The sequence below is a fragment of the Prinia subflava genome, chromosome 11 (genome assembly GCF_021018805.1).
Source record: "Prinia subflava isolate CZ2003 ecotype Zambia chromosome 11, Cam_Psub_1.2, whole genome shotgun sequence".
NCBI classification, from domain to species: domain Eukaryota; kingdom Metazoa; phylum Chordata; class Aves; order Passeriformes; family Cisticolidae; genus Prinia; species Prinia subflava.
In genome coordinates, this window is record NC_086257.1 from 24,289,558 (window position 1) to 24,313,099 (window position 23,542).

General features: G+C 52.0%; 2 protein-coding genes across 5 annotated transcripts in view; one reads left to right on the top strand and one right to left on the bottom strand.

Annotated features, from left to right (window-relative positions):
* RSRC1 (arginine and serine rich coiled-coil 1) overlaps positions 1 to 15,309 on the bottom strand; it is a 101,228-nt gene extending 85,919 nt beyond the window's left edge. For 2 of the 3 annotated variants that reach the window (XM_063408483.1, XM_063408481.1), the window contains exons 1-4: positions 15,219 to 15,309; positions 13,884 to 13,933; positions 13,351 to 13,544; positions 10,824 to 10,943 (exon numbers count right to left, since the gene is read on the bottom strand). In XM_063408483.1, the coding sequence (XP_063264553.1) occupies positions 10,824 to 10,943; positions 13,351 to 13,538 (308 nt within the window). In that variant the 5' untranslated portion in view covers positions 13,539 to 13,544; positions 13,884 to 13,933; positions 15,219 to 15,309. Of the gene's footprint in view, positions 1 to 10,823; positions 10,944 to 13,350; positions 13,815 to 13,883; positions 13,934 to 15,218 lie in introns of those variants that run through there. The other variant, XM_063408482.1, reaches the window with a different exon arrangement.
* Positions 15,310 to 16,811: 1,502 nt separating this feature from the next.
* SHOX2 (SHOX homeobox 2) lies at positions 16,812 to 21,760 on the top strand. 2 transcript variants are annotated; one of them, XM_063408486.1, is made up of 5 exons: positions 16,812 to 17,349; positions 18,317 to 18,525; positions 20,836 to 20,893; positions 20,979 to 21,067; positions 21,144 to 21,760. In XM_063408486.1, exons 1-5 carry the CDS (start codon positions 17,085 to 17,087, stop codon positions 21,393 to 21,395), a joined length of 873 nt encoding a protein of 290 aa, XP_063264556.1. In that variant the 5' UTR covers positions 16,812 to 17,084; the 3' UTR covers positions 21,396 to 21,760. The 2 variants fall into 2 exon arrangements, with proteins under 2 accessions (XP_063264556.1, XP_063264554.1); XM_063408484.1 differs by having other exon boundaries at positions 17,208 to 18,525.
* Positions 21,761 to 23,542: the final 1,782 nt, after the last annotated feature.

A 23,542-nucleotide genomic window follows, 5' to 3' on the forward strand; every position in this document is an offset into this window, starting at 1 on the left:
CTAGTTCTGATAATCTACAGAGCAATTCCCATCACCATGCATTTGATGGGACTCCTTAAAATAAAATTCCTAATTAATAATACTTGTATTTTACATCATTTTTCTGTACTAAATATTTGCTAACAGAGTGATCTAAAAATTACCTTTAGGGAAGTCTCACAATTAATTAATTTTTAAAAATAAAATTAAAAGAAGAAGTCTCAAAATTAAATTAATTACACAACTGAAAAGTTTTTAAAAAATCAAAACAATTCTGCAGCTTTCCTTAAGGATTTGGTTGTCTTTTAGTTTACACTGCCACAATTCATTTGCTATAATCCTCTACCTGCTATTTGAACCAATATCTGTTATTTGAACCAACATCTCAGGAATAAATGACATTTTGGTGGTTTTTTTAACAAACAACTCTTTTAATCCACCTTACACTTTAACCACAATAATTGTTTGTGTTCTGCATTAACATGAGACCCCTCCAAGGCCATTTTTTGTGGCTGGAGGGGCAGTGCTGCCTTTGTTTTCCTCAGGCTGCAGGGGTGGCCCTGCAGATGCTGTGATTGCACCCAGCACTCCCAGGGAGCCTCCCCAGGCTCAGCACACACCCTGGGGGATGTGCTTTTATTTTAGTATATTCAACCTCCTAACTGGCATTTAAAACCTAATTTGGAAGAACTTCAAGAAGACTATATAGGAGAAAAATAGGAAAAGGCTTTGCTTTTTTTTTAACTCCAGCCCCACAGAAACGGGCAGACCCCTCCTGATGCTGCCCCCTCCAGCCAGGGCTCTTGAGAAGAGAGCCAATAATTCCAATTCCCAACGGGATCCTTGGTGGCTGTGGCATTCTGTGGAGATCTGGGATTATTCTGCTGCTGGGAGATGTCCCTGGATTCAGAGCTGTCAGCAGCCTGGAAATGGATGCCCCAAGCTCCCAAACACCGGCAAACACCGGGATTTGCCTGCTCCTGGCTGCCCCTCTCCACCTCAGTGCCCGATTCCTCGGAGATGCCTGCAAAGCCCCGCTAGTCCCAGGCTGGAAACTTGCACTGGGGAGCTGCTGGAGGGAACAGGTGACTGCAGAAAGGTTCTGCATTGAATATTCAGCACTGAACACCTGGCACTGCACCGAGGGGCTCCGGGAAGGAGCTCCGGGTCCCCGGGAAGCCACTCCGGGTGGGTAAGGTGGGTGGGTAAGGTGGGTGGGGTGGGTAAGGTGGGTGGGGTGGGTAAGGTGGGTGGGGTGGGTAAGGTGGGTGGGGTGGGTAAGGTGTGCAGGGTGTGCAAGGTGTGTACTCCTCCATGTGCCGTAAGGAACGCCGGCGATGAAAGCGCGCCCGGCCCCGCAGAAATCCAAACACAGCCACAGACACAATTATTTTACTAATTGCTAATGAATACAGTCAAGTGGCTTCAAAAAGCCAAACTTTGCTTGGACTACTTCAGGTTTTGACCTCTGCAGGAGCAAATGCATTTCAAACTGGAGCCCACCAAAACTGATTAACGGCGCCAGCCAAGGCCAGCGCGGAGCGGGAGCTTTTTTCCATCTATCACATGGCCCCAAGGATAGTTAAATGAACCTTAAAATGGCTACAAACAGCTCAATGACTACACAGAGTCCTGCCAATTAGAAATAATTAGGCACTCATTTTGGTGGTAAGTCTTTTTAAGTGCATACATAATGATGCAATGATGCTTATTAGCGAGCTCATACGAGCTCTGCTCAAACAGCCTGGAATAATTATGCAACTATCACAAAGCCTTGCACATCTCTGTACTTCACCTTAATGCATTTAAAAATCCACTTCATTACCTCCAGTAATTAATCCTCCATTAATTGCAGGAAAAGCCCAGTTTACCGTGCTTCGTTTCTAATTATCTTATAAATAGTTATGGTTCTAATTAATGTGTTCATTAAGCTGAATATCTTTCTCAAAGCCATGCTCAGAGCAAAGGTTCTGCTTTTGAGAGAAGAAGCCTAACTAGCCATAAGGTGAGGCCATTTTGGTTGTATTTGCTTTTATTTTAGTATATTCAACCTCCTAATTGGCATTTAAAATCTAATTTGGAAGAACTTCAAGAAGACTATATAGGAGAAAAATAGGAAAAGGCTTTGCTTTTTTTTTTACCCATTCTCCAATCAAGAAGCTCAGAGCTTTAACAGGAAAACTTTTAGCATCTCTTTTTGATATAGACTGGGAACAGATTTTTAGTGCTGTGCCACATATTAATTTAAATTCTATCACAATGCAGTTTATCCCTGCATGTTTCCATAGAGGAGAACCAAAAACCATGGAAGAGAAATGGATACCTAAGAGTTTATACAGAATTAAAAATAATAAACCCATACTGCTGGCCTTGCCTTCATTTCTAGGCTATAAATCCATGGCACAGAACTACAACCAGAATTTACATCAGTTATTTGAGCTGAGCATGACCTGACCCTTTAAATTCATTGAGACATTGCCTTCCTAAGAGACACGGACATGATCCAATAAAAAACACAACTGGATAATATCTTACAGTAACACCTATGGATAAGGAAACTTCCTACTGAAACATTTCCTAGGATTTGGGGACTTTGCTCATAAGAATTTTGCAGAAAACTTAGACTCAAAATAAAATTCTACAAGAGTACAATCAATATATTTCAGTAATAGTGACAATTATAATATAGATAATTGCCCTATCTTCCTAGATTTTAGGTTTTTAAATAGACATTATATAGCTAATATACCTGCCTTCAGTTACACTATGCAAAAACAAATCCAAGTTTTCCCCTATTTTTATTAACATCACCACACAGTGAACATTAAATAATTTGTTCAGAGAGTTCCTCATACTCCGTTTGAACAGCAAAAGGACACAAGCTCTGCACATGCCTGCAATTATCCCATTTCTTTTGGGATCCTTTTCCTCCTAGGACATCCCAGCCCAGGAAAATCTGGAATCACTGAAGTCAAGTGCAGCTCTGCCATGGCTCTGACAGGGCTGAGGTTTGATGCCAATAAAGCTGCATTAGGAGCAGATGAATTATCAGCTCTACAGCTTGCTCTGGAATTTTTGGGAGCCTCAATGTTTTGCCTTGGAAGCTGGGAAAATCCAAAACTCAGGAGTTCAGATGTGGGAGGAAAAGCAGCAGCACAAAGGGTGAAAGGACAGCCAGGGAGTGGCAGGATATCAGTTTTTAATCAGATTAATCCAGCATGAACTCACTCCCAGAGCACACTTTGGGAAGGGCACCAGCACAGCCTGCCTGCCTGGATCCCACAGGAAAATGGATTTTTATGGGATAAGGTTTGTTACAAACCTGCAGCAGTGACTGCCCTGCTCACACAGCAAGGCCCTGCTAAGGAGCAATGCCTGGAATCCTGGAAAAAACTGACAGCAAAGGATTCCAGGGCATGGATACAGGTTTATAGACAATCATGGAATGCTTTGGGCTGGGAGGGACCTCAAAGCTCATCCACATCCACAGCAGGGACACTTCCACTGTCCCCGGCTGCTCCAGCCTGGCCTTGGGCACTGCCACAGCTGCTCTGGGAATCCCATCCCATCCCTCCCAGGGAACAATTCCTGATTCCCAAAATCCCACCCAGCCCTGTCCCCTGGCAGGGGGAGTCATTCCCCCTGCTCTGTCACTCCACACCCAACACCACCCTCCCACCTCACTTCTTTGGCAGAAATTCTTTTTTTTTTTTGCCTTCATCATTTTAACCACATTCTGTTCCCTGCCACACACTATCAGAATGAGAAAGAGTGAAAGATGGGAAGAAAGAGTAGATTTTTACTACTAAATTCTGCTATTTTGTGTTTCACAGTGGGAAAATCACTCCTAGAAATGAACCCTGGAAGGAGCAACAATTTACAGAGCAAAGAGGGTCTTGGGTTACCAGGGATCCTCCAGACATCTGCTTTTGCAGGGCTGCCTCAAGAAACACCAGCTCTGCACCAAAGAAACAACAGATTCCATTTCATGGCCAGAGCTTTGGTAACAGAGGGAAAAATAGAATTAAAAGAAGTTAAAATACATAGTGGCTTAGAATGTAGACAAACTAAAATCAAAAAGGCAATTCCTCACTAAGGGGAGTTGTATTTTTCTTGTCTTCTTGAGTTCCTTTTCCAAACAGAAAACTGAAGCACTGAAAAACCCAACAGCCTGCAAAGACACCTTTTTCCAAAGGGAGGAATGAAAGGTTCCAGAGAAATAAGCAGCTCTGCTTTAAGCACACTGTGTGTAACACCTGGGCTGCACAAAAATCAACTTTCTGTGTGGGCAGACTCCAGCCTGAGCTCCAAATGAACAGCACTTATGCATTCAGAGCCTTTTTTAAGGCTCCTTTTTTGGTTTTACACCAATGAAAGGCATCAAAGCAGCTGTCACCCCCAGCTCTGTGGCTCATTGATAACTGCAGGGCCCTCGGCGTTGCCCTGTGAAGTTTAATTTCCCAAAGTGGTCAATTAGGGCTGGGCAATGAGCTCGGCAGTGCTCGGTGCTCCAGGACATCCCCACTGCTCCTGCTCCACCTCTGGGCCTTTCCTGGACAGCCACGAACACAAACTGATCATTCCTCTTGAAAAAAGTCAGTTATTACAACAAATAAAGAGATTTTTTAGAGGTTGGTGCTGATACAAGCTGGAATGCAACAAGATTCTAAATAAAAAACTGCAGGGTTGGATTTATTGGGGGAAAAATAAACATGAGCTGACATTTCCATCAGCAGGATCTCCCTCAGTAGTGTCAATTCCACCTTCCTGCCCCAAGCTTGTATTTGAAGTCTCATGAAAGAAATGCTGCAGTATCTTAATTAAATCTATTTGCTAATGGACCAAAGGCTTGAAACTTTCCCAGCAGTAAAAATAGAGAGGAACATGTAACATTTACACGGATTCCTCACATAATTGCACCTGAGTGGGTTAACTTGAGGAGCCAGGACAGGGGGGAAAATATCCTAAGCTGCAGATCAATACCTGAAAGGAACAGTAACTCCAGTGGTTACAACCAGGCAAAAAATTAGGCAATCAAAGGAATTAATGACAAGAATAAAGTCACAGAAGCACGGAATGGCTTGGGATGGAATTTCAAAAGCAATGTTCTAATTCAACAGCCCTGCTTGATTTCTGCCAGGACATCTGGAGGCACTTCCAGAGGATGTCCCAGGTGAGGAGGACACAGCCCTGTGTGCCCATTCCTGGTGTCCTGCACAGGAAAGGGCCCTGGCTGTCCCTGTGCCACCCCAACCCCATGGCTGAGCCCATCCTGCTGCTCCCAAATCCCTCCTCCTCCTCCTCCTCCCAGCGGGCACAGCCAGGGATGGGCACCCCAGGAGCGTGCCCTGGTCCCTGGCACAGCCACAGCTCCTGTGCCAAGGCTCACACCTCTGCTCCCACCTGCACCAGCCTCAACCCACAGCTGCATCACCCTGAAATCCTCCTCAACACCCTAAAAACCATCTTCCAATTCCACACAGCCACAGGGGATCTCTGCCCACTACTGGAGACATTTCATTATTTTTTTTTTTTAAATCAACCTCTCCTCTGCATCCTCCTGTTCCTCCAAAAACTCTCCAGGCCCATCACAATTTCACTCTTTATTTATCTGCTCTCCACTCAAAATATCCATCCCTTTTCACTTCCTCTCTCCTAAAAATCTTTATTTTCCTTTGAGGTCAATGCTGTTGGAGGAAATCCCTCCTGAAGGTCTCATCACGAAGCCCCTGCTCTGTAATCCATGAGAAGCTCTCCACCAGCATGTGCTGAGCAGGACAGACAGACACAAAATTACCACAAATTGTGTCCTCATCCACCAGTTCTCATCAGCTGGGAGGTCTGACAGGCCAGGCTGCAAGGTGGAGAGACTCCAGCACTTAAATGCCACATTAAAATCATTGTATGGAAAAAAGGAGATTAACTGAAGACAGGAACCAGTAACACAAATACAAAAACATGCAGATATCACTTCTAAAGTCTTACAGACTGTGCAGTACCAATCAATCCTCAGTAAAATATGTAACAATTTACAGCAATTTTTTGAAGAAGTTATTGAAAAAGGAAATTCTCAAAGGCCCCAAAAAACCATAATCAGTGGGGTTTTACTGTCAGTTACTGACTCACCCTTTTCACTTTGCAAAAACTGCACCCTGTTTTTACACAGTACAAATTAACTGCAGAACACAAAGAATTCTGCCAGGCTGGGAGGGCTGAACCCAGGTTATTCCAGCTCACACTGCTGGGACAGTGGCAGCTGCCCTTGCATCCCTAAAGCCAAGCCTATCCCAAAGCCAGGCCTATCCCAAAGCCAGGCCTAAGCAGCAGCTCCCCTGCCCCGGGATGCAATAAACTGCACACACTGCAATATTCAATTAAGACTGCAGAAATAGTAAAGAGAGGAGATGTAAAACCTGATCCAACACCTCCTTCAGCCACACTGCCAAGGATCAGCTCTCCAGCCAGGATTACCTCCTATAAAATCTGTTTTTCTTCCTCAATATGTATAGATGCACTTGCTGGTTTTGTGTCAATTTTTAAGCTGGAGTGCATTAAAGATATTTTAAGGCAGCAGTTTGCAGTTTAACATAATGGGAAAAGCCAAAGACGTTTGGCAGACAATAAAGCAAACTTGCATATTCACAGGGAATTCCAGTGGAATGCTCTGTAATCACAGGATTGGACTGAATCAGGGAATAAAGGTCAACGCTTCTCGGTTAATTCTATTTAAAGCTCCGTGAATTAGAAGATTTGTGCAGCAAGTTCTGCTGCAAAGTATTTTATATGTGATTAACTGAGAGAACAATCACAGTGGAAAGTCTCCCAATATTCCCAGGGCTCCATCCAGCCCCGAGTTCTGCGGGAGCCGAGCTCCTGCACGGCTCAGCAGCAGAATATTCTAATAAGAACTCCCCTAATCTTCACCCAGCAATAATTTCAAGATGATATTATTATTCTCATTTCCTTGAATAATATCCATACTCCAGGGCCATTTTCCTTCTCATATTCAATATTGGGCATGCTCCTATCAAGATTCCTTTCTTCATATCCTGTCACGGTATCAATCACTGCCTGCTGTCCACTCAATCCACTTTTGATTTATCAGCCGCCGTCTTTCTGGACTCCATAACTCGACCCAAACCATTTTAGCAAGACAGTGACAAATAACACCCAGGATCACATCAACCTGTTCCACTTAGTAAACTAAGGAACAGGAACTGTGACATCCCTCCATAAGTATTCCCTGCTATTCCCCAGCCTGATGTATATTAATGAGGAGCTGCTATTTGAAATGCTCCTTCCACATCAGCATCTAATATGATCAAATTAGGAAATGGGATGATTTATTAAATTCTGTGCAGCTGAAATATTCCTTCCCAGCTCTGGCTGTGTGCTTGCAGAGAGGGAGCTGTTGCTTCCAATTTTTCCACGGGAGGATGTGCCCGCGCCTCGCAGACGAATTATTGGCTTTAAAAAGATTGCGAGGAGGCGAAATGTTATTAAGCAAATGCTCAGTAAAACAAACTAAATCGGTTTTAAAATTCCTAATTTAATGTAAATCTTGGTTGTTTCTGCTGAAATTCAGTTTGTGATCTTATTAAGTCGTATTTGCATTGTACTCCCTCGCTGTAGGACAGCTTGGAATTTATAGCATTACTGGGAAGCTGCAATTTTTTCACTTTAAAAATGCATCTAAAATGGAATAGTTATAATATGCACAAGTTCTCTTATCTTCTCAAATCAAATGCAACCATTGCTGGGAAGCTCCACTTTTCTCACTCTAAAATGCACCTAAAATGGAATAATTATAATGTGCACAAGTTTTCTTATCTTCTCCAATAAAGTACAAGCAATACTGGGAAGCCCCACCTTTATCACCCTGAAAACTGCATCTAAAATAAAATAATCAACACATGCACCAGTTCCTTTAGCTTCTCAATAAAACACAACCAGCACTGGGAAGCTCCACTTTTCTCACTCTAAAAATGCACCTAAAATAAAATAATCATGATATGCACAAGTTTTCTTCTCCAATTAAGTACAAGAAATCAACTTGGGTTACAAACAACACTGATTTAAAATGTCTTGCCCAATGTCATTATAAAAACCCAACTTTTCAAAGGAAAACTTGATCTGTCTCAGTGCCTTGCACTGCTGGAGATCTGTAAATCACTGCTCAAATAAAGCACCTGTATTAGAGAAGATATTAAAAAAAAACATTACTTTTAACACCACCTTCTCCACCTTGAAAAACAAATTAAAAGCTGCTAGAAAAGATGTCACAGGATACAGAATCTGTGCCACCCGCATGATTTATACCAAAAACTATTCCAGGGATTTAAAGACACCAAAAGTGTTACAGACCTTAACTTCCAATGGGAAGGTCATTTTCTAGAGGCAGACTCTATACAATAAATAAGTAATATAATAATAAATAAAATAATATAACAAAAAAATATATAATAAATAAAATAAAATTTAAAACTGGCATTTGCTGGGCTCCTACAGGGGATAACCCTGGGAAGGTGCAGCAGGAGGGTTACAGGGCTGACCTTCCCTCTCCTGCAGCTTTCCAGCCTTGCCTCCCTCCTGGCACTCCAGAAGCTGGAGATCACCAGGAACATTTCCCTGGATAATCCACTCCTTCCCCAGGAACACGAGGGGCTGCCTGAGCTCCTCTGGATCCTTTTATTAATTATTTACAAGCGGTTCCTTCAGTATTTACCTCAGAAAAAATAACAGGAAATAAGTTGGCCCAACCTGGACAAAAATAATATTAGGGATTACAGATGGAATTTGTGGAAATTCCATGCCAGCACTAGAAATCCACACATTTTCCATGACAAACACTGTCACACCTGCCCCAGAGATGGGAAATCCTCAATCCTGGATCACCTTTTCCCATAATTTTCATTTTTAGGTTTATTTTTATGTTTATTTTTTCTTCCCCTCCATCATTCCCTCTCTCCCCCACGATCTCTTTTCCAGCCTGAGGAATCCTGAAGTCCTTGGAAAGCTGGTGAGCCCTTGTGCTGAGTGATTTTGAGGCAGAAAAGGGATTATTTGCATCACTGACAGGCAGGGCAAGCACAGGCCTGGAGTAGCAGCTTTGTGCTAAACCAAGATTTAACTCCCCAAAATCAGATTAATCCACAGCTGCTCAGTGCCACATTACAGCAGACTGGGAAAAACTACAATAAAGGATGGAATGTGTCCTGTTGGGTTTCATTTGAAGCTTTTGGACTCTTGTGGGATCATTTAGGATGTTATTTATCAATTTTTCCCTCAGTGTGTGTGACTAAGACCAGCATTTAAAGGAATGTGCAGCTCTACCCCTCTAGAACTGCATACCTGAGACATGAAATATTTGATACATAAAATATTTCACAGATAAAATACCTGATACATAAAGTATTTGATAAATAAAACACCTGATATATAAAATATTTGATACATAAAATACCTGCTACATCAGATATTTCATACACAGTATTTTCCAGAAGTAGCCATGCTTTTCAAGTTTTTAGGTGCCTAATTTCCACACGTTGTAACCATGATTAAAATCACATCCCTTGGAAAAGGTGACCACTAAACCATAGCTAATGAGATCTGCAAATTATATTTGTTATATATTATTTTATATCAATGTAACCATAGCTAATGAGGTCTGTAACTAATTGAATATCATTTTATTATAATAAAACCATTCTAAATCTGTTTATCACACTTCCTAACGGTGAGGATGTGACACACTGAAAAAGCTTCCTTCTCACTCTTCTGACATTTCTGTGGGTTCAAACTGATTTTCTCAGCAAAAAAGTAGATGCTCACAGGAATAGCTGTACAGCCCTGATGGGGAGGATACTCAAGAGAGGTCAGGCAGTTTAATTTCTAAATTTATGTCTAAATAATCAAATTTCTACTACAAATGCACTGCAGCAATAAAGGGTCCAAGCAGCTCTTTCAATGAACAGCTGGGAATAAGTCATGGCACAACACAAATAAGAGAAAGTGGAATATTCACATCTTTCAGCAACAAATTCTCAATATTTAGAGGCAACAGCTGTCCTGGTTTGGATATGGAAACCAGAGGTTGAATAAATTCTTAGTGCACACAAAATCACCTGGCTGAAGATTTTAAATATGCAACCAAACAGCTTTGATCTGCCTGAGCCACTCAATAATTAATTTAAAATCAATAGAAAATGCTAATGGGAAACCTGGTACCCAGGATAAACCTCAGTTAAGCCTCTTAATTGAAAAATGCACACAAACACAACCTGAGTGTCTTTTAATTAAAGAAGAAAAGCAGATTGTAAAATACCTTTTGCAACTTCTGGGTAAGATTTAAATACTTAAACTGGGAAATATTTGTCACAAACCAATGCATGCAAACTTTCACTGCAGACATCCTTAAATATTAATAAAATAAATAATAATAAAATAAAGACTCCTCCTTCTCCAAAAGAAACACAGGTGAGAAAATCAGTTTATTCTGAACTTCAGGGAGCCAATGGCGTGTGTGGGAATTATGGAAAGCAGGAGCCAAAAAAATCCTCAAGATATTTCCAAAAGATTCTATGACACCAAGAGACCTTATTTATGGTTTTTTGCTTGAATCAAATGCAAAATCTTCCAAATTGTTTCACCAGGGCAACTGACAGATTTACTGTGTGGAAAGCACCCCAGAGACCCCAAATTAGGAATTTCAAGGGATGTGTGGTTTAAAGCATCACCTGCAGCCATTATTTCCATTTATTCCAGGCTCAGTAACTACGCCAGGGTTCTCCAGGGATGTTTTTCCAGGGGAAATGACACTGTTTTTCCCTGGGGGACACTCTTACCTCCTGGTCCTGCTCTTTGACCTGGACCTTTGGGATCTGTAGGATTTGCCTCTGCCCCTGGAGCGGCTGCGCTTCCTCCTGGAGCCGTAGGAAGAGCTGCTGCTGGATCTGTGTCTGCGCCTGCAACAGAGCCAGGGGGAGGCTGGAGAAAACCCCAAACAACAGGGACAAACCCCCAAGAGATCCTGAGAAAACAGAGCCAGGGTGAGGCTGGAAAAAACCCCAAACAACAGGGACAAATACTCCAGAGTTCCTGAAAAAACAGAGCCAGGGGGAGGCTGGAAAAAACCCCAAACAACAGGGACAAACCCCAAGAGTTCCTGAAAAAACACAGCCAGGGGGAGGCTGGAGAAAACCCCAAACAACAGGGACAAATCCCCCAGAGCTCCTGAAAAAACACAGCCAGGGGGAGGCTGGAAAAAACTCCAAACAACAGGGACAAACCCCCAAGAGTTCCTGAAAAAACACAGCCAGGGTGAGGCTCTAAAACCCCAAACAACAGGGACAAACCCCCAAGAGTTCCTGAAAAAACACAGCCAGGGTGAGGCTCTAAAACCCCAAACAACAGGGACAAACCCCCAAGAGTTTCTGAGAAAACACAGCCAGGGGGAGGCTCTAAAACCCCAAACAGGGATAAATCCCCAACAATTTCTGAGAAAATAAAGCCAGGCTGAGTGCAGCACTGCTCCCCAAAACCCAAACAACAGGGAAAACCCCCCTGCTTTCCTGAGAAAACAGAGCTGGGGTGAGGCTGGAAAAAACCCCAAAGAACAGGGACAAACCCCCCACAGCTCCTGAGAAAACATGTACCAACCTGGGGGATTTGCAGGGTGCTCCAGAAGACCCAAATCCCACTGTTCCCCCATAACAACAGGAACACTGCTGCCCCAGAGAACTGATCCTCCCAAACCCACATCCCAGGCAACAAGTGAACCTTGGGTGGGGTCCTTAACTACTATTAGTAGTAATCAGTTAATCAGTGTTAATTTATTTCATTTGAGTTCATTTAAGTCCAACCAGGAATCAGAAGGGTCTCTTCCTTTTCCCCCTCCCTCCCTGTTTTGTTTATTCACAGAATAAATTCTTCTACACCAAGGAGAAAGGTGAAAGAAAAGGTATTAAACCTGAAATCGAAATGAAATCCAAATCTTAACACTTCCTTTCCATCTCCCCAATAGTTAACTAATTAACAATTACAGTCCTCCCTATTTTTGGCCTTTACATGTGATCAATATTAAAATATAACAGCCCAGAAACGCTGCTGGAATTCAGGATGTGCCCAGTGATGATCCAGCATGAGGGAAAGGGCTGGAATTCCTGCAGGAGCTGGAATGCTGGACAGGGTGTACAGGGTAACTGCTGAACAACAGGGCTGCACCTGGAAAGGGAATGGGATGATCCTGCTGGATGAGGGACAGGAATTCCAGAAACTGCTGCCCTCCATTCCTGAGGGTCAGGGATAAATCCAGCAAGGAGCACAGAACTACCAGGAGCAAATGCCCAGCCCTGAGGGCAAAGGCAAGGTTCCAAAAACAGAGCCCTGGCTCTTTCCTGGATGCAGTTTGAGTGCCCCGGGCTCCATCCAGCCCCAGCCCCCTCTGGTTTCCCTGAGCTGGCCATGGCTGTGCTGGAAAAACGGGAATGCAGCTGGGATCAGAGCTGGGATCAGTGCCCCTGGCACCCTGCCCTGGCCCTGGGGAGGACGGAGATCCCAGCAGGAGCAGGAGAGAGGGCTGGGAATAAACCCCTGAGGTTCCTCCTCACCACACCCTGCAGCCACTCCAGGAAGGTTTGGCAGGAGCATTTCCTCCTGGCTTTACAGGGTTTCCAGCTCCACTTCCCAATAAATTCACCAGCGCAAGCCAGACTGAGGCAAACAGGACAGAGCCAAGAGAAGCTCCAAGGGAGCCCCTCTGGAGCCAGGCTGGGAAAGCTGGGAATGTTCATGTGGAGAGGAGAAGGATCCAGGGAGAGCTCAGAGCCCCTGCAGGGCCTGAAGGGGCTCCAGGAGAGCTGGAGAGGGACTGGGGACAAGGGCTGGAGGGACAGGACACAGGGAATGGCTCCCACTGCCAGAGGGCAGGGCTGGATGGGATTTTGGGCAGGAATTCCTGGCTGGGAGGGGTGGGCTGGGATTCCCAGAGCAGCTGTGGCTGCCCCAGGATCCCTGGCAGTGCCCAAGGCCAGGCTGGATGAGCCCGGAGCAGCCTGGGGCAGTGGGAGGTCCCTGCTGGGAGAAGAAAGGAAGAGCTGTTTTACCTCCTGGGGTTTCTCTGGTTTAAAGCACAAGTTTCCTTTGGATCTGCACATTCCCTGCTTTATTCTCCTGGGGGGGAAGGAGGTGTGGGTACTCCTGGTCATGGTGGTGGAGTTGGGGGTTTGGTTTTGACATAAGAGAAACATTTTCACATCTCTTAAGGTTCAGAGCAATCTGCGCCACCAATTCCCAACCCACGGGACTCAAACCCTCCCAGCTTCCTGCTGTAAAATGGAAGAGCTCAACCTCTGAAAACTCCTACAAAAGCACCTTTTCTCATAGGAATGGGACCAAGACGGGAGATCCCGGGAGCGCGACCTCGACCTGGATTTCCTCCCCGCCTTCTTGCGGCTGTAGCTGCGGCTGTCCGAGGAGCTGCTGGAGGAGGAGCGCCGGCGGTGCTTCTTCTTCCTCCTGCTCCTGCTCTCCTCCTCTGTGTCCGACGAGCGCCGGCCCATCCTCAACCTGCACGAAACCCACACGTTCCCAGCTGTGAGGAGGTCTGCTGTCCGCCTTGTGTTGGTTGATATTTATATAAAAATAAACACAAGTGGTTCCCTCTCCTCCTGTTCCCTGGGAGCAGAGCCCGAACCCCCCTGGCTGTCCCCTCCTGTCAGGAGCTGTGCAGAGCCACAAGGTCCCCCCTGAGCCTCCTTTTCTCCAGGCTGAGCCCCTTCCCCAGCTCCCTCAGCCCCTCCTGGGGCTCCATTCCCTTCCCCAGCCCCGATCCCTGCTCTGCTCCTCCTCTTCCCAGCACAGACGGGTCCAGCTCGCTCATTTCCTCCATCCAAACTTTTGCCTTTCCTTCACTTTCGGCCACCGAGGCGGCACCTCCTGCTGCAGCGGGGCGAGCCTGGAGCAGAACAAAGGAGAATTCCGCGTTAAGGACAGCGCGATTCCTCCCCAGCACTGCCCGGAGCCAGCGCCGGGAGCTCAAGGGCGCATCCTGCGGAGAACGCCGCGTTCCGGGCAGGGCCTCAGGGCGGGAGGATCCCCGGGAACATCCCCGTGCTGTGCCCGGCATCATCCCTGTGCTGTGCCCGTGCCGTGCCCGGGATCATCCCTGTGCTGTGCCCGGATCATCCCCGTGCCGTGCCCGGAGCATCCCCGTGCTGTGCCCGGATCATCCCCGTGCCGTGCCCGGAGCATCCCCGTGCTGTGCCCGGAGTATCCCCGTGCTGTGCCCGGAGCATCCCCGTGCTGTGCCCGGAGTATCCCCGTGCTGTGCCCGGAGTATCCCCGTGCCGTGCCCGGATCATCCCCGTGCCGTGCCCGGATCATCCCCGTGCCGTGCCCGGAGCATCCCCGTGCCGTGCCCGGAGCATCCCCGTGCCGTGCCCGGATCATCCCCGTGCCGTGCCCGGAACATCCCCGTGCCGTGCCCGGAACATCCCCGTGCTGTGCCCGGAGCCTGCCCGTGCTGTGCCCGGAACATTCCCGTGCTGTGCCCGTGCCGTGCCCAGGATCATCCCCGTGCCGTGCCCGGGATCATCCCTGTGCTGTGCCCGGATCATCCCCGTGCCGTGCCCGGGAACATCCCCGTGCTGTGCCCGGAACATCCCCGTGCTGTGCCCGGGCCGTGCCCGGGATCATCCCGGTGCCGTGCCCGGATCATCCCCGTGCCGTGCCCGGGATCATCCCGGTGCCGTGCCCGGATCATCCCCGTGCCGTGCCCGGATCATCCCGGTGCCGTGCCCGGGATCATCCCCGTGCCGTGCCCGGAACATCCCCGTGCCGTGCCCGGGAACATCCCCGTGCCGTGCCCGTGCCGTGCCCGGAGCACCGTGCGGAGCGCGGACAGGCCCGCCAGCACCGGCGTTTCCCGGGAGCTCCCGGGCTGCCCTCGCACCGCCCCCGGCAGCTCCAGGGGCTCCTCCCCGCGCAGCCCAAGCCCGGCGCACCCCGGCTCCGCGGCGCTGCCCGGCGCGGCCGGGACGGGCCCGTGAGGGGCTCCCCCGGGGCTGTGCCCCCGCACCGGAGGCCGCGCGGCCGCTGCGCACGCCCGGCCCTGCAGCGGCCGCCGATCCCGCCCTGCCGTGCCCTGCGGGGGCCGGTGCCGCCGTGTCCCTTGTTCCCCGTGCTCCCTGTCCCCCCCTGTCCCCCCCGGTGTCCCCCCTGTCCCCCCGTGCCCCCCGTACCTGGCGGCGCCGCCGCGGCCCCGGTTCGAGCCCAGCGCCTTCCGGGGCGGCGGGCAGGCAGCACCAATCCACCGCCGAGCGCGGCCAGGCGGCCACAGCGAGCGCCGAGCCATCGATGCGGCGCGCCGGCGGGCGCCCACGCGGGACGGGCGGGGGCCGGGCCGGGGTCGGGGCCGAGGCTGGGACCGGGGTCGGGCCGGGGTCCCGCTGCCCACGGGGGCTGCAGAGCCCGCTGAGCGCTGTCGGCACCGTGCTCAACACGGCGACCAACGCGGCGACCCACCGGCTCACGGCGTGACTCGCCGCGGGTGACGGGCAGGAGGGAGCGTGGGTGGTCCCGGGGCCGGGGTCCCGCTGCCCGCGGGGCTGCGGAGCCCACGGAGCGCTGTCCGCACAGTGCCCGACACGGCGAACCACGGGCGCACGGCGTGTTCCCCCCGCCCCGTGTCCCGCCGCGGGTGGCGGGCACAGCGGCACGGAGCGGTTTTCGTTCCGTCCCCACGAGTTACCGAGGGTCGGGGTCCTGTGGCACCGAGAGCCGCCCCCGCGGGCGGAGGGCAGCGCTCCACTCGCGGCGTGGGCACCGCTGCCGCCCCGCGGGACGGAGCGCGCCGGGCACGAACCGAGCCGGGTCCCACCGGGCCGAGCGGAGCCTCCGTCGGGCAGCAACCAGAAATACACCGGAACGGTGTCATCGCTTCGCTCAATTCGATTTTCCTTCCCGAATTCGGTTCGTTCAACGCGAGCTCCCGAGCCCGCGCTCCCCCGCCACGGGGATGGCGAAAGGCGCGTGGGGACAAACGAAATGTCAGCGTGGAGGGGCTGCTGAGGGCCGCCCCGGCGCTCGGCACCCGCCCGGGGTCGGTCACGCCGAATCCCCCGGTGCCCGGTGCCCCCGGGACCGAGAACGCCCCTCGGGAGCGGCTCCCGGACGGCGCGACCCGCGCGTCCCCCGGCGCGGTGCGACCGGGACCCGCTGCCTGTCGCGACAGGGTCGCGTGCGACCGGCTCCGGACAAACTCCGGTGCCAGCCCCGGTACCGAACCCGCCCCGGTAAATGAACGCTCCGTTATGTGAAGTCATCGCTCCAAAGGTCAATGAAAAATCGATACGCAGGCGAGAGTTAAACAATTCTGAATAATTTATTAGAATTTAGCAAAGGTGGGAAAGAGGCGACTTCCGTCAACAAAAGCGCTCCTCGGCGGGATTTAAAAAAACAAAGGGAAAACAATATTAGCGCGATCGGCGTGTTCGGCGCCGGCGATGCCCCGATGCGCGCCCGCTCCTGATGCGGCCGCGCTCCTCGCTGTCCTTTATCCCCCGGTAATTCGGGGCGCCCACGGACGGAACTTCGGCGGCTCCCGCGGGGCCGGGGCCGCTCCGGTTCCCCCTGCCCGGGGCTGACCGGGGCGGTGCGCGGAGCCTGCGCGCCCCCGCCGCCCCCCCGCGCGTCCCGGTGGCCACTCCCCCGCCGCCCCGGCCCCTCTCCGCGCCGCGCTCGCCCGGGACCTCGCGCACGGTCCCGCGCCTAATTAAATTAATTAGGGCGCAGCGCGCGGCGGGCGGGCGGTGCCGTGGCCGCAGTGCCCCGCGGCGGGCGGGCGAGCGGCGAGCACGGGAGGAAGGAAGGGAGGAAGGAAGGGGTCCATTCAGAGCTCCGAGGGGAGGTAATTCGCCGGGAACAAGGGGCCGGCTTTGCAAAGTATAAATAGTGCCACTTCAATCGCGGCGTCGCTATCAGACCCCGGGAGCCCTGCACGTCGGGCGGCACGGCCCGGCCCGGCTCGGCACGGCCCGGGGCGCCGCCGCCGCCTCCCCGCCCCGTGGATGCGCGCCCGGGGAGCCGGGGCAGCGCGCCCCTGAGCCATGGAGGAGCTGACGGCGTTTGTCTCCAAGTCGTTTGATCCCAAAGCCAAGGAGAAGAAGGAGCTCATCACCTACCGCGAGGTGCTGGAGAGCGGGCCCCTGCGCGGCGGCGGCGGCCCGCGGGAGCCCGGCGGGGCGGCGGCGGAGCCGGGCCGGGAGGACACGGGCAGCCCCGCGGCGCGGCCGGCCGGGCGCTCCCCGCCGCGGGAGCCCGACGCCGCCGCCGAGAGAGCGGCCGAGGCGGCCACCCCCAAGCTCAGCGACGGTAACGGCGGCACCGCGGGCTCCCCGTTCTCCCGTTCCCTTTCTCCTTCCTCCCCTTCCCCCGCCGGGGGCGGCAGGCGCGGAGCGGCCGCGGTCGCGGGTGGACGGGGGCTGGCGGGGAGGCTGCGCCCGGCGCCGATGGGCGGCTGCCCGGGCTCTCCCAGCCACGGGAGATCGGCGGCCAGCCTCGAAGTTTTTAGATGAAAATCTTTAAATCTGGCTTTAAGTTGCTCGGAACGCGATCTTGTTCCCGTTCGGCATCCCAGGGGAAGCCGCGCCGCCTACGAAAGCCCGGCCCCGCGGGCCCGTTCGTTCCCCGCGGCTCCGGGGACTGGCGCGGGGCCGGCCCGCGCTGCCCGCGCTCAGCCCCGCGCCCTCCAGCGTATCCGCCCGCGGGTGTTTCCGCGGGGCCGCTCCCGGGCGCTGCGGGAAGCGGCCGGGCCTGTGCCCGTGGCTGCGGGGACCCGCGGGTCGCTGCCGCCCTTTTGTTCGGACCGGCGGAGCGCCCGCAGCATCCCCGCTCGGTGCCCGGGATGGGGCGCTCGGTACCGCGGGGAGCCGCGGCGGGACCGGCCCGGGCGCTCGCGGGGGCTCCGTGCGCGGGCCCCGCGCTCCGGCCGAAAGCTGCCCGGGGATGAACGGATCCCGCGGGAGCGCGGGGCGCGGAGGGGCCGCGGCGGCCGGCGGAGGCTCTCGGGACCTGTTGCTGCGCATCCCCCGGGGGCGCGGCGGGGCCGGAGGGGAGGGCTTGGTGCGGACCCCGTGCCCCCCGCCCGTGGTTACCGGAGGCAGCGGCGGAGCCCGGAACGGCGGCGGCAGAGGCGGCCTAGCGCGGCCCGGGCGCGCAGGCCCCGCTCCCGGTTGCCCCGGCCCCGCGGGGCTCCAGCCCGCAGCCCCCGGAGCGGCGGGAGCGGGGCCGGCCCCGGTGCCAGCTCCGGTCCCCGCGCTGACTGCCGTGTCGTGCCCAGTGTCCCCAGAGCTGAAGGAGCGCAAGGAGGATGCGAAAGCCATGGAAGACGAAGGGCAGACGAAAATCAAGCAGAGGAGGAGCCGGACGAATTTCACCCTGGAGCAGCTGAACGAGCTGGAAAGGCTTTTCGACGAGACGCACTACCCGGACGCGTTCATGCGGGAGGAGCTGAGCCAGCGGCTAGGGCTCTCCGAGGCCCGGGTGCAGGTAGCCGGGGTGCGGGGGTGCCGCCCGTGGGTGCGTGTGCTCGGGGAAGGGGCAGCTCGGGAGAGGATGGGGACGAGCCCCATCCCTCTGTCAGGGAGCGGAGGCGGCTCCCGAGCGCACCCGGCAGATCTGCCAGCGTTTTCCCTGCCCGGGGTTTGTCTCCCCCGTGTCCCCATCCCCTCCTTGTGCCGTGTGTTATCCCAGCCCCGCCGGTTCCCAGCCCTGCCTCGGAGCCGCTCCCGGGCCCCGCTGCCCGGCTCATCCATGGCCACGGCCCTTCCCGTCATGGATGTCGCGACCGTAAACAGAATTAGAAAGCGCCAAGCGGAACAATGATAAATACATTTTCGGTCCGTTTATGCTCGTAGTTCTTAGGTGTTGAAACGGCAGGAAAATTGAGCGAGGTGCCTTTGTTCGTGTTTATGAGATACAGAAAGTCTGGGATAAACCCGGGATATTTGGAGCTTTCTCCCCTCCCGGGAAGCCGCTGCTTCTCGGGTTTAACCTGCGCTTTGCACCCTCCCAAAGTTTTTTTCCGAACGGGTTCCCGGGCTGCTTTCTGCGAGTTGTGTCGGGATGAGCTGAGGAGCGGGGAGGAAGGGGATCTCTCAAATGAGAACAAATGTAGCTGCTGCGGTGTATTTCCGTTCTGAAAATAAAAGAAAGGAAAATGATGGTCATTATTTGCTGGAACACATGGAGAAGTTTTAGGCCCCGAACATCTGCAGCTGGTAGAAAGTATCGCTGTAACAGATACTCCCCTCAATCTTTGTGCTCGCAGGCACCATCTGCACCCAAGTATGCGCTCGGTCCTCGGGGGCTTTCCCTGAATCGTGCAAGGTTGTGAGGACAGAGGCAGGGCCGGCACGGGGGACCGAAAAACTCCAAACGAGCAGCTTTTGTCAGAGCCTGAACCACAGAAAAAAAAATTAAAAATAATAAAAGTCTTCATTTTTCCTCTCTTCCTCCCCCTTCCTTTTTTTTCTTTTTTCCTTTTTTTTTTTTTTTTTTTTTTTTTTTTTTTTTTTTTTTTGGCTGCTCGGTTGGTTTTTGGTTTCTAATTGCGTTTGTTCGTGGTTTTTCAAATTTATTTTTTTATTTCTGTTCACCAAACCTTAACAAAACCAAGGCAAAAAGTTGTTGGCGGTGGAAAATAGAGCAGGGAGGTGCTCGACAAAGGAGGCGGCGGCGGCGCATAATCCGCGCTCCCATGATGCCAAATCGCAGGGTGCATAATAACTTTTGGAGATTTACATAGATTAAACCCATTCCCTAGAAATCCTCTCGGAAAAGAAACCCGCTTTTCAATAATATTTTGCCTCGTATCTGCTCTAATTTGTAAATGACGGAAGGCGCGTTTGTTTCCACGGGAGGCTGAGGGCGAACGTGGCTCTTGGGCAGATTTTCCTTGGCTGGAGAAAATGACAGGGCGGGAGGAATTCCCGTTTATATTCGTCTCTTCGAGAAAGACCTCAAAAATGCAATTTTTATCTTTTTTATTTTCTTTTTTTCTTTTTTTTTTTTCTTTTTTTTTTTTTCTGGCCGCGGGGAAAGGAATCCTTGGTGGATGTGGCTGCTGGGATGCGCTGCAAGAGCCCTGCGTCTAAACGGGGATTTTTAGGACCGGCTCTCCCCCTTTCCCTCCCTCCTTTTTCAAAGCCGGCCGAACTTCAGGCTGGGGTTTTATTTTATTTAACGATTCCATTCCCAATATTAAAAGTATGTTCGTGTCCAACGGGGCAGCCTCTTCGGTGCAAGCAAATTAGATTATTATGCTAATGAGATAATTATTCCGCTTCTGTGCTACACTCCAGTGAACAGGGAAATTCGAAACTTCTTTGTAGCGAAGCTTTTAGGACCGTAATTCTCCTCCACTCCCCCAAAAAGAATAGAAGACAAAAAGTCATAAACCCTGTTGTTGATGAGTTTTTCTGCAGGAGAAAGCTAATTAATTTATTTATTAATGAGCGCGAGCTTCTCAGGCCATTATCGCCAGTTAGGAGTGGGTATCAAGGGCAATTTCTGCCTTTTGGGAGTCTGATGTGCAAAGAGGAGCCCGGGGCTCGGGAGATCATTTCCCTGGGGCGTGCGCTCTGCTCTCGGCGATTTTCGGGGGGTTCTGCCTCTTTTCCTTCTCCTCCCGGAGCTCGGGAGCGGGGGCTGCCCGGGAGGGGGGAGCGCACCCGCCTGTCTTTGTCTGGGGGCTGGGAATCGATTGATTTATCATTATTATTGCTGTTATTGCTGTTGCTGTGGTTGTTGCCGTTCTTCCGGGGGTTCCCGGGGCTGACCCCGCGCCCCTCCCCGCAGGTTTGGTTCCAGAACCGCCGCGCCAAGTGCCGCAAGCAGGAGAACCAGCTGCACAAAGGTAGCGGGGCGGGGGCGCGGCTCGGCCACGCCGGGGGAGCCGCGGGCGCTGCCCCCGGCGCTGACCCCGCCGCTCCCCCGCCCAGGGGTGCTGATCGGAGCCGCCACCCAGTTCGAGGCGTGCCGGGTGGCTCCCTACGTGAACGTGGGCGCGCTGAGGATGCCCTTCCAGCAGGCAAGTGCGGGCGGCGGGCGGGGGCGGCCGGCGGGGGCGGGGGGTGACACGGGCCACGCTCCGCTTGTCCCCGCAGGTGCAGGCGCAGCTGCAGCTGGACAGCGCCGTGGCCCACGCCCACCACCACCTGCACCCGCACCTGGCCCACGCCCCGTACATGATGTTCCCCGCGCCCCCCTTCGGGCTCCCGCTCGCCACCCTGGCCGAGTCCGCCTCCGCCGCCTCCGTGGTGGCCGCGGCCGCCGCCGCCAAGACCACCAGCAAGAACTCGAGCATCGCCGACCTCCGCCTCAAGGCCAAGAAACACGCGGCCGCCCTGGGGCTGTGACCGCGCCGCCCCGGCCGGGACCGCGCCGCTCGCTTTGCTTCGCTTTTCTTTTTTTTTTGGAAAAAAAAAAAAAATGGGAGGGGGTGGGGAAGAGTTTAAAAAAAAAAAAAAGAAAAAGGAAAGAAGCGAGGGAGAGGAGAAACGGACGGGAGATATATACTTATTTAAGGAATGAAGAGGACGCGCAGCTGGGAAGTTCACAGGTTTTGAAACTGACCTTTTTCTGCGAAGTTCACTTTAATACAAGAAATTTGATAAGAGAGGCGGGCCTCCTTTCACGTTGCATCAGGTACTTGAGTTTAACAACCGCGTCTGGAATAGCGACAAAAGGAAAAAAAAAAAAAAGAAAAAAAAAAAAAAAAAGAGAGAAAGACGACGACGAACAGAAAAAAAAAAGGAGAAAGAAAAAAAAAAAAAGACAATGATTTCTCTGCGAATTTCTAATGGGAAACTGTCCGGGATACTTCCTCCAGCAGCATTCCGGGTTGCATGTATTTGTATTTCATTGATGGAGTCCTTTGATTCACTTGCACTTCACCCTCATCTTTAGTAGAAAAAAAAACCAAGACAACCACAAAACCAAACAAACAAACGTGGCTGGGTTCGTTGTCCTTTAATCTTGGAGGGAAGCAGCGCAGAGAGGCAGATCAAGCGCTACCTTTTCCACTCTTCCATCCTTGCTGGCCGTTTGCTGCCCCACCTCTGAAATAAAAGGGAGCGGAAAGCGCCAGGAGAGCGGAGTTTGCCTCCCTTTGCCGGGTCTCTCCTGTCCTGAGGGCAAAAGTAAATGAAAAGAAAAAAAAAAAAAAAAAGGAAAAGACAAAAAAAAAAAAAAAAAAAGAGTATTTAATTCCCAACCACCACTTGACACCACTGCAAATTCCAATAAGAGGTACTGGGTACATGTAAAATATGTTGATACACACGAACAAAGTTTATTTTGGCTATAACTTGTGAATTGATAGTTGACTGTCAAACATTTACATTTTATCTCATAAAGGTGTATCTATTCACGTAACCTTGTGATTTTTTTGGTTATTATTATTATTATTTGAGAGACGTATAGCTATTTAACCTGGGGTACCCTGCAGTCAGTGATTGTTATCCCAGATTTTGCCATCTGACCCTCATGCTTATTGCCAAGACAGAGGGAAAGCTCTTCTACGCGGACTTTGGTATGGACGGGCTTTGTATCTATTTGTTCTCCATGAAAACGAAATTATTTATATTGACCATATTTTTTCTAGTGTATTTTAAGTTATTTAAAAAAGGAAAAGAGAAAAAAAAAAAAAAAAGAAAGCAAGATGCTGTTATCTCATTGCATTTGTTGTCGGTACAATATATTTTGTTTCACTCAGGTTTGCTTCACATTTTTTAATCCATTTTCGACGTCACGAATTTCAATAAGTGCCAAGTAATGAATTTAAGACACTTTGCGACCTATTGGCTGAGGGGCCTGGTTCGGGGCCGGTTCCAGCCCGGTTCCAGCCCGGTTCCGGGCCCGATGCCGGTGCTGTTCTTTCTTTTCCTCTCCTCGGCCCACTCTCTCTCTCTGCTCCGCAGGTATCGCCGCACGCCGGGAGCGCTCAGCGCGCCGAGGAAGCGCCGCTCGCCCCCGCGCACTTTGATTTAATTTTATTTTTTTTCTCTCTCCCCACTTTCTCCGAGTTTCCCCGGTTTTCGGCCGCACGGAGCGGGACGCGGCAGCCGCGCCGGGAGCTCTCTAGCGATTGTGTCTTTACGAGTTCTGTCGGGTTCCCTCAGGTAATAAAAGCGAGGAAAGCGGAACGGCTCGGAATCTTTTCCAGGGGGGATCCGGGGGGACCGGGACCCCCCGCCCCGGGCCGGGCGCTGCCCCCACGCCGGGATTCTCCTCCCGCTCCTCCCGGAGCGCTGGAGAGCTCCGGGAAATCCCAGCGGGAGGAGCCGCTCCGGGGCCGGCCAGGGACGGGGCTGGAGCGGGATGCGCAGCCCCCGAGCCCCACCGGGAAGGGCTGGGAAGGGTCAGAAAGAACTGGGAAGGGTCGGGAAGGGACTGGAAAGGGCTGGGAAGGGACTGGGAAGGGTCCCCCGGGCCGGCTGCGGCACGGCGGGAAGCGACGGGAGAGCCCGAAGAGTCCCCGCGGGATGGGCAGGGACAAGGACAG